General features: G+C 35.2%; 1 protein-coding gene and 1 non-coding gene across 2 annotated transcripts; one reads left to right on the top strand and one right to left on the bottom strand.

Annotated features, from left to right (window-relative positions):
- Nucleotides 1–1,915: 1,915 nt before the first annotated feature.
- On the top strand, nucleotides 1,916–2,022 carry LOC131608394 (small nucleolar RNA R71). Its single transcript, XR_009285657.1, has one exon. It is a non-coding gene; the product is annotated as a small nucleolar RNA R71 (small nucleolar RNA).
- A 5,580-nt stretch (nucleotides 2,023–7,602) lies between these two features.
- LOC131601993 (uncharacterized) lies at nucleotides 7,603–8,646 on the bottom strand. Its single transcript, XM_058873936.1, has one exon. It carries the CDS (start codon nucleotides 8,644–8,646, stop codon nucleotides 7,603–7,605), a length of 1,044 nt encoding a protein of 347 aa, XP_058729919.1.
- Between the last annotated feature and the right edge of the window lie 1,794 nt (nucleotides 8,647–10,440).

The raw sequence follows: 10,440 nt of genomic DNA, 5'->3' as shown, positions 1-10,440 counted from the left end.
AAGTTCGGTATCTAGGAATTCATATCTTAGATTTTTAGGAAGTGTTTTGAGTTCGTCAGTCAGTTTACTATGAGCATGTGTAGGTTCGGGTGTTGTTTCTAAACATTCGATTAAACTTAGGTTTTGGTTTTCTTCTTGTGGGTCATCATCAGATGTTTCGGTTATTGGGATTTCTAGGATTTCAGGGTTTTCGAGTGGTTCGATCTTTGTTTCTCTGACGCATTCATCAGTGATGTCCATGAGACAACATGTGTCGTCGATTGCAGGTGCTTTTAAGAAGTGAGACAAAATAAATCCAATATTCTCTTCTCCAACTTTGAAGGTTAGTTTTCCTCGTTTAACGTCTATGATTGCACCGGCAGTTGCTAAGAATGGTCTTCCTAATATGATTGGGATGTTGGAATCTTCCTGGATATCCATTATGATGAAATCAGTCGGGATGTAGAATTGACCTACTCGCACAGGGATATTTTCCAATATTCCTACAGGCTATTTAACTGAACGGTCAGCCAGTTGAAGAGACATTCTCGTTGTTTTAAGCTCACCTAGTTTTAGTTTCTTACAGGTTGAAAGAGGCATCAAACTAACACTGGCTCCTAAGTCGCACAAGGCTTTGTCTATAATAGTCTTTCCTATTACACAGGGTATGGAAAAACTACCAGGATCTTTCAGTTTGGGAGGCATGTTGTTTTGAATGATAGCCCAACATTCAGCGGTAAGCATTACAGTCTCGTTATCCTCGAGTTTCTTTTTGTTTGATAGAATTTCTTTTAAGAATTTAGCATACGAAGGCATCTGAGTTATAGCTTCTGTGAAAGGTATGGTTATGTTTAATTGTTTCAGAAGTTCTACAAACTTTTTAAATTGCGCTTCGGTTTTAGATTTAGCTAATCTCTGAGGGTAAGGAATTGGTGGCTTATAAGGTGGTGGTGGAACGTAAGGTTTCTCTTTTTCAGGTTCCACTTCAGAGTTGTTTTCATTTGTTTTAGTAGTTTGATCATCAATCGATGTCTTTTTGGTTTCCTTTAGCTCTTGTTGTGACATGGGTGCATTTTGAGTTCTAGGATCGATAGGTCCATCGTAGTTCGTTCCACTTTGCAGTGTAATCGCGTTCGCATGTCCTTTAGGGTTAGGTTATGGTTGAGCAGGAAACGTGCCAGCAGGGGCATCAGTAAGTGCTTGTTGTTGAGCTACTTGTGAGATTTGTGTTTCTAACATTTTGTTATGTGTAGCTAAAGCATCTACTTTGTTTGATAATTGTTTTAGTTGCTCACTATTATGAATATTTTGATTTAGGAAGTCTTTGTTGGTTTGTTGTTGGGAAGCTATGAAGTCTTCCATCATGATTTCTAGATTTGACTTCCTAGGGGCGTTTTGAGCAGCTACAGGCGCTTTCTGATAGCCAGGTGGGACAGCAGGTGCTTGTCCAGGTGCGTATAACGCATTGTTGTTTTTATATGAAAAGTCTGGATGGTTCTTCCATCCAGGGTTGTACGTGTTAGAATAAGGGTTTCCTTGAGCGTAGTTTACTTGATCAGATGGGATACCAGTCAAGAGTTGACATTCGGCAACGACGTGTCCAGTCAATCACAAAATTTCGCAGTTAGGTGCTACAACAGCTGCGGTGGCTGAAGGAGTGATGGTTAAGTTCTCGATCTTTTGAGTTAAAGCGTCTACTTTAGCGTTAACATGGTCTATACCACTTACTTCGTACATTCCTCCTTTGGTTTGAGTTTTCTCTAGAGCAGCTCGTTCTCCTTCCCATTGGTAATGGTTTTGTGCCATGTTTTCTATGAGGTTGTATGCTTCATCATGGGGTTTGTCCATTAGAGCTCCGCCAGCAGCGGCATCTATAGTCATTTTAGTGTTATAAAGTAGACCACCATAGAAAGTATGGATGATCATCCATGGTTCGAGACCATGATGAGGGCATAGTCTAAGCATGTCCTTGTATCGTTCCCAAGCTTCGAAGAGTGATTTGTTATCTTTTTGGGTAAATCCGTTGATTAGACCTCTTAGCATAGCAGTTTTGCTAGGCGGAAAATATCTAGCTAAAAATACTCTCTTCAGTTCGTCCCATGTAGTTATGGAATTAGAAGGCAGGGATTGAAGCCACGCTCTAGCTCTATCTCTCAAGGAGAAAGGAAAGAGGCGTAATTGAATAGCTTCGGAACTAATGTTGTTAGATTTGACAGTGTCGGCATATTGCACGAACACGGATAAATGGAGATTAGGATCGTCTGTAGGGCTTCCAGAGAATTGGTTCTGTTGGACAGCTTGTACCAATGAAGGTTTCAGTTCGAAATTGTTTGCCTCAATCGCAGGTGGTGCGATACTTGAGTGTGGTTCAGCTCGTGAAGGAGCGGCATAGTCTCTAAGAGGACGAATAGAAGCCATCTCTAACTTCGGGGTAATTTGATTGATTTAATCAGTAAAGATCAATTCCTGATTAATCGGAATTGGTGCTACTTCGGGAAGATTGCGAGCTCGACGTTTGACGTTAATAAAACGTTCGATCTCGTTAATTCGTTGTATTAAATCTCCTCCTTGTGAACGAGTATTTGGCATACAATCGTTCAAAATGAAAGAAAAGAATTGCCCTAGTCTCTACGGTGTAACAGTGAGTTACGATATCGACTTAAATAACCCCCGGCAACGGCGCCAAAAACTTGATCGCGACTTTACGTGTCTATAAATCTGATGACTGCAAGTGCACAGTCGTGTCGTGTAGTTTTAAAAGATATCGAATCCACAGGGACTATGAATCGATCTACCGTAATCTAAGGTTACTATGTAAAGCTAAGGCTACTAATATTTTTTTGATTGTTTCTAAAGGGAATGTGATTGTGAATTCTAAGAAATATAATAATAAGCGCATATCAGTATGTATTTTGTTTAACTTAGGTGATCCGAAGGTTCATTGGCTAATGTATTAATTCGATTAAAAATCTTTATTAATTCTATTGATTAAAAGTCCTCCTCTCAAACTCTCGCTCTGTTGATTTAGACTACTGTCCTAACTTGTAATGTACGCTCTCGCCATCCCATTAGATTTAGAAAAGCTCTTTGAAAACAACATAGTTAATAAAATGCTTGTTTTATGAAGTCGTTATCTACTTAAATCCCCTAGTCTCAAACTCTCGCTCTGTTGACTCGGTTCATGCTAGTATTCCCTAACGTACGCTTTCGCCATCCCGCGTCGGGTTTAAAAACACTTTTTGAAAATAAATAAGTTCTAATTAGTTTTAATACGCATTCGTCATCCTTAAAACTAATGTCCTACGTCTACTATCCAGTTAAGAACCTCAAACTTTCGCTCTATTGGTTTTAACCTTTGACTGCCTTAAGACCTCAAACTTTCGCTCTATGGGTTTTAAGACTTACTAATTAGATTAGACATACAAACCAAAAACAAGTGATATTTAATAAAACATAATTAAGCCAATTTATTTCGGATCCCACGGTTAACTTACTTTACATACCGATATCTTAATTAATTAGCCAGACATATTAATACAGTTAAACATGCATAAATTCGTTTGGTTCATAATTAAAGGCATGTTACATGGCATACAATATATCATGCAATAATAATATAAATAAGGCGGTAAATAATAAACCTGAATAAAATTAATCTGAAATGAAATTGAATCTTGAAGTACTCGAACTTCCACCACAGGTTGGCTGGATCGTTCTTCGGAAATTATTAGGCGTAAAATTAAAGGCAAGGAATGTAAAAATAAATCTAACGTAAGGCTAGATCTATAAAAGGTTCACAACAATTTCCGGTGTAGAAATTGTTGTGAGAAAAAGGAAGCAATTAAATGGAAGGCAGGAAAATAAAGAATGCTTGAAGAATAAAATTGGCAGCACTTCGTTAGCAGAAATTCGGACCCTGAGAACTGAGGTATCCGTCTCTATTTATAGCTGAGGGTCTGCAGTTGGATTGCGTGAAAATAGGGGCTTCTGACTTGGACTTGGGAGACGTGCGTCTCCACTTTTTGGGGAAGACCAGCTGAACGACTTGAGACGTGCGTCTCAAGTGGAGAGAATCTAGGAACGGTTGGAAACAGGCGTCTCCATTCGGTGACGTGGCAGAGAGACGTTGGAGACGGGCGTCTCCACGTGCTCTTTAGGTCTTTCTCAGCTCCTTCGTGGGCTGGTCTCTTTCTTTGGGCTTTTGGGTCTCCTTTTGCACCCCCTTTATTTTTTCAACACTTCTTTTCCATCTTTTAAGCATAAATAGTAGTGAATTTAGCTCTATTTCTTCTCCTTTTCACAAATAGTCTAAATACGAATGTAAAACCTGAAACATCGCAAATACCTGCATAATATCATAATAAAACAATATAATTAAAGGAAAATGCTAATAATATTTATGGATTTTAAGCTAAATATACGATATAAAATCGTGTTATCAGTGACTTTTATGTAGTATAGCACCCGAAAATCTTCCAAAATACCAATGTATGCAAGTTTCACAAACTTAATGACTTTTATGTAGTATAGCACAAAAAAAAGCTTCCAAAAGTTCAAATTTTGCAAGTTTAACGAACTTCGTGACTTTTATGTAGTATAACACATTAAATTCTTCCAGATTACCAATGTATGCAAATTTATCGAACTTCGTGTATTTTATTTAGTATAGCACATGAAAATCTTCCAAAATACCAATTTTGCAAGTTTAACAAACTTCGTGTCTTTTAGGTAGTATAGCGCACGAAAATCATACAAAATTCCAAACTTTGCAAGTTTAACGAGATTCGTGACTTTTGTGTAGTATAGCAAACGAAAATCTTCCAAAATACTAAATTTTTACAAGTTTAATGAATTTCGCAATTTTTATTTATTATAACACACAAAAATCTTTCAAAATACCAATGTATAAAAGTTTACGAACTTCGTGTATTTTATGTAGTATAGCACATGAAAATCTTCCAAAATACCAAAGTTTGAAAGCTTAACGAACTTCGTGAACTTTATATAGTATAACACACGAAAATCCTTCAAAATACCAATGTATGCAAGTTTAACGAACTTCGTGTATTTTATGTAGTATAGCACATGAAAATCTTCCAAAATACCAAAGTTTGCAAATTTAACGAACTTCGTGAATTTTATGTAATATATAGCACACGAAAATCTTGAAAAATACCAAACTTTTCAAGTTTAATAACTTTGTGACTTTTATGTAGTATAGCACACGAAAATTTTCAAAAAGTCCAAATTTTGCAAGTTTAACGAATTTCGTGAAAATCTTCCAAAAAAATCTTCCAAATTTTATGTATAAAAGTCTATTGAATTTCGTGACTTTTATGTAGTATATAGCACACAAAAATCTTCCAAAAAAATCAATTTTTTGCAAGTTTAACGAACATCATGCCTTTTATGTAGTATAGCACACGAAATCTTCTAAAAGACCAGACTTTGAAAGTTGAACGAATTTCGTGTCTTTCATGTAGTATATAGCACACAAAAATCTTCCAAAATCAAAGATTTTGGCAAGTTTAACGAATTTCGTGACTTTTATGTAGTATAGCATACAAAAATCTTCAAAAAGACCAAATTTTGCAAGCTTAACAAACTTCGTGACTTTTATGTAGTATAGCACACAAAAATCTTCCAAAATACCAATATATGAAAGTTTAACAAACTTTGTGTATTTTATGTAATACTAGGAAAGGACTCGTTCGTTCGCACGGGTCATGCAAAGTCGATATAAATAATAAATAAAAATAACATAATGATGGTTAATAAATGTATATAAAAAATACACAAATTAAAAAAATATTTAAAATTATGATTGTCATATAAACATTAATCTAATCTACATGTTGCGTTCACACGGGTCACGCAATGCTATTATAAATAGTAAATAAATCTAGTATAGTGATAGTTAAAAAATATTTATAAAAGATATATAATTATATATAAGTAGTCATCAACCCGTCCGTTCACACGAGCTGTGGATTGTCAATCTACATAGTAAATAAATATCGTACAATAATGTTAAGAAATTATATAAAAGATATACAAATTAAGCAGTCTCGGCCTGCTAAAATGTATATTTTAGTAGAAAAATAAATGAAATAATTAAGTAGTCATCTACCCATGCGTTTGAATATGTCACACAATGTTGTAATACATAGTAAATAAATATAGGATAGTGATTGTTAAGAAACAAATTAAATAACTAAGTTGTCATCTACTTGTGCGTTAGCACGTGTTGCGCAATATCGTTATAAATAGTGAATAAATATATTATATCGATAGTTGAAAAATATATATAAAAAATATAAAAATTAAGTAGTCTTGGTTCGTCGAAAATATATATTTTAGTAGAAAAATAAATGAAATAATTAAGTAGTCATCTATCAGTGCGTTTGCACGGGTTGCACAATATCGTTATAAATAGTAAATAAATATAGTATAGCATAAATGTATATAAAATATATACCAATGAAGTAGTCTCGTCCCGTTGAAAATAATATTTTAGTAGGAAAAAAAATAACATAATTAAGTAGTCATTTACCCAAGTATTTGCGCGGGTCTAGCAATATCGTTATAAATAGTAAATAAATATAATATAGTGATGGTTAATAAATGTATATAAAATTCAATTCTAAGAACCACTTGCACGATTAGGACAATTTTTTTTATTGTGTCCAACTTGGCAACATAAACCACACTTTCTTTCTAGCTTATCGAGCTCGTCCATTTCAGTCGTGATACGCTTGCTTTTGGGACGACCCTTTTTATTTCTCCGCATTTGGTCGTTGTGCCAAACAATTTCCCCCTTGTACGCAGGCCAATAATCCTCTTTTGCTACCACTGCAAAGCCATTGTTGTATACGTGGAGCAAGGTCTCAGACTTGTAAATGGGAGACAGGAGTGCTAATGCATCTAAGTGAGAATGGGCACATGCTGCAATGACATGGGAGCAAGGCATACGAAATGCCTGAAACTTGCCGCAATCGCACCAACGTTCTTCTAGTAGAACCCTATACTCTTGTCTTGGTAGCCCTTCGCCGTGGTCGATTGTCTCTCTGACCATGAAATTATGGTTATGTCGGTCAAACCTTGTAACTGTATGTGTGTTGGCCTTCGCACTTTCTGCCTTGATAAATCTTGTGCAACATTCACTCCACAATTGTCCAGCTCGTAACACAGCGTCCCACCTTTCACCTCTTTGTGCAAACAATGAAGCCATCCTAAAATATGTTGATTTTACCAAAGCGGTTACAGGGAGGTGTCGTATGCCTTTGAAGACACCGTTCATTGATTCAACAAGATTTGTTGTCATGTGTCCCCATCGATGTCCATTATCGTATGACCTTGTCCACTTCTCCACTGGAATATTATCAATCCAAGTACCTGCATCTGGATTTGACAGTCTGATCTCTCTACGATAATGTTTGAAAGATGGTTGAGTTAATGCATACCCTGCGTTCATAACCAATTTTCGAAGGGCTCTGTCTTTAATTTCTCGCGTGAAATTTTGTACAATATGTCTAATGCAGAAGACATGCGTAGAAGGGGGGTCATGCCAACCATTAGTGGGGTTATTGTATGCACTAACAATAGAAGCATGTCTATCAGAGATCAAACAGAGACCTTCTTGCGGAGCCACGTGTGTTCTAAGATGTTTGAGAAAAAACTACAACCTCCACCGGTCTCTCCCTCGACTAGAGCGGATGCAATTGGGAAGACGTTGTTGTTTCCGTCTTGTGCGACTGCCATCAGTAGGGTGCCTTTGTATTTTCTGTACAACCACGTTCCATCTATTTGAATAATAGGTTTGCAGAATGCAAACCCTCTGATGCAAGGTTGGAAGGCCCAGAATAGACGACGAAATATTCCATTTCCGCTGACAAGAGTACCATTTGGGGCATACGCGGGCAATGTTTCCATCTCATAAATAGTACCAGGAGCATAAGTGCAGAGTGCATTTAAGTAGCGGGGTAACTCTTTGTATGATTCCTCCCAATTACCGTATACTTGTTCAATCGCCTTGGTTTTTGCTAACCATGCTTTCCTGTACGAGGGCGTACAGTTGTATACTTTAGTGATGTGAGAAATTATTGTTCTCACCTTCAACGATGGATCATTGTTGATGAGAGGCAAGATTTCTTGACATATCAGATCGTAACTTAACTTACGATGATCTTGCGAGCGAGAAGAGTTCATGCAAGTGTGAGGTTGAGAAATTTTACCTATCACCCATGAATCACTTCTCAACCTGTATGAAGCAGAGAGCTTGAACAAACACTCAGTATTGGTACATTTGATTTTGTACCGTTCTGCATTTGTTCGGTCCATTTTAAAATCCACAGAGTGTAACATGTGGAACTTTTTTATTGCTCGCATGCACTCATCCTTCGAACGAAAACTATCTTTCTCTTTTAAAGTTGCATCTGACTGCATGCAGACATTGTGGAATATGTCTGATGAGGGTTCATCATCGGCCATGTCAATGTTCGACATGTGAGACGGCGGTGTGTATATTGAAATTGGAGGTATTACACCTTCAACATCGTCTTCAGAATCATCGTTCACCATGTCATCAAATGCTAACTCTGGATCTTCTTCCTCTTCATCAATTACATCAACCTCAGCTTGTTCTACTTCGATGGGATCAACGAACATCGTCACTTTTATGTATTATAATAGACGAAAATACCAATGTATGCAAGTTTATCGAACTTCATGTATTTTATGTTGTATAGCACATGAAAATCTTCCAAAATACCAAAAAAAATTCAAGTTTAATGAATTTCGTGACTTTAATGTAGTATAGCACACAAAAATCTTCAAAAAGACCAAATTTTTCAAGTTTGACAAATTTCTTGACTTTTATTTAGTATAGCACACGAAAATATTCCAAAATACAAAATAGCAAGTTTGACGAACTTCGTGACTTTTATGTAGTATAGCACACGAAAATCTTCAAAAAGACCAAATTTTGCAAGTTTAACGAACTACGTGACTTTTATGAAGTATAGCATGTGTATATCTTTCAAAATATCAATGTATGCAAGTTTAACAAACTTCGTGTATTTTGTGACTTTTATGTTGTATATATATATATATCATACGAAAATCTTCCAAAATACCAAAGTTTGCAAGTTTAACGAACTTCGTAACTTTTATGTAGTATAGCACACTAAACTCTTCAAAAAGACCAAATTTATCAACTTTAACGAACTTCGTGACTTTGATGAAGTATAGCACACGAAAAATATTTAAAAATACCAAATTTTACAAGTTTAACAAGCTTCATGACTTTTATGTAGTATAACACACAAAAATATTTCAAAATACCAATTTATAAAAGTTTAACAAACTTCGTGTATTTTATATAATATATAGCACATGAAAATCTTCCAAAATATCAAAGTTTGCAAGTTCAACAATGTGAATTTAGCACACAAAAATCTTCAAAACAGAACAATTTTTGCAAGTTTAACAAACTTCGCGACTTTTATGTAGAGTAGCCCAGAAAATCTTTAAAAAGACCAAATTTTGCAAGTTAAACAAACTTCATCACTTTTAGCTAGTATAGCACACGAAAATCTTCCACATTACCAATGTATGCAAGTTTATCGAACTTCGTGTATTTTATGTAGTATAGCACATGAAAAACTTCAAAAATACCAAAGTTTAGAAGTTTAACAAACTTCATGACTTTTATGTAATATAGCGCACGAAAATCTTCTAAAATACCAAGCTTTACAAGTTTAACGAATTTTGTGACTTTTGTGTAATATATAGCACACGAAAATCTTCTAAAATACTAAATTTTTGCAAGTTTAATGAATTTCGCGACTTTTATGTAGAGTATAGCTCACAAAAATATTCAAAAAAGAACAAATTTTGCAAGTTTAACGAACTTCGTGACTTTTATGTAGTATAACACACGAAAATCTTCCAAAATACTAATGTATGCAAATTTGTTATACGTCGTGTATTTTATGTAGAATAGCACATGAAAATCTTCCTAAATTCCAAAGTTTGCAAGTTTAACGAAGTTCGTGACTTTTATGTAGTATAGCACACGAAAATCTTCAAAAATACCAATGTATGCAAGTTTCACAAACTTCATGACTTTAATGTAGTATAGCACACGAAAAATCTTCCAAAAGATCAATTTTTGCAAGTTTACGAATTTTGTGACTTTTATGTAGTATAGCACGTTAAATTCTTCCATATTACCAATGTATGCAAGTTTATCGAACTTCGTGTATTTCATGTAGTATAGCACATGAAAATCTTCCAATATACCAAAATTTGCAAGTTTAACAAACTACGTGCCTTTTATGTAGTAAAGCGCTTGAAAATCTTCCAAAATACCCAACTTTGCAAGTTTAACGAGTTTCATGACTTTTGTGTAGTATAGCATACGAAAATCTTCCAAAATACTAAATTTTTACAAGTTTAATG

The sequence above is a fragment of the Vicia villosa genome, linkage group LG5 (assembly GCF_029867415.1).
Source record: "Vicia villosa cultivar HV-30 ecotype Madison, WI linkage group LG5, Vvil1.0, whole genome shotgun sequence".
Taxonomy (NCBI): Eukaryota; Viridiplantae; Streptophyta; class Magnoliopsida; order Fabales; family Fabaceae; genus Vicia; species Vicia villosa.
This window is presented reverse-complemented; position numbering and strand designations above follow the sequence as displayed.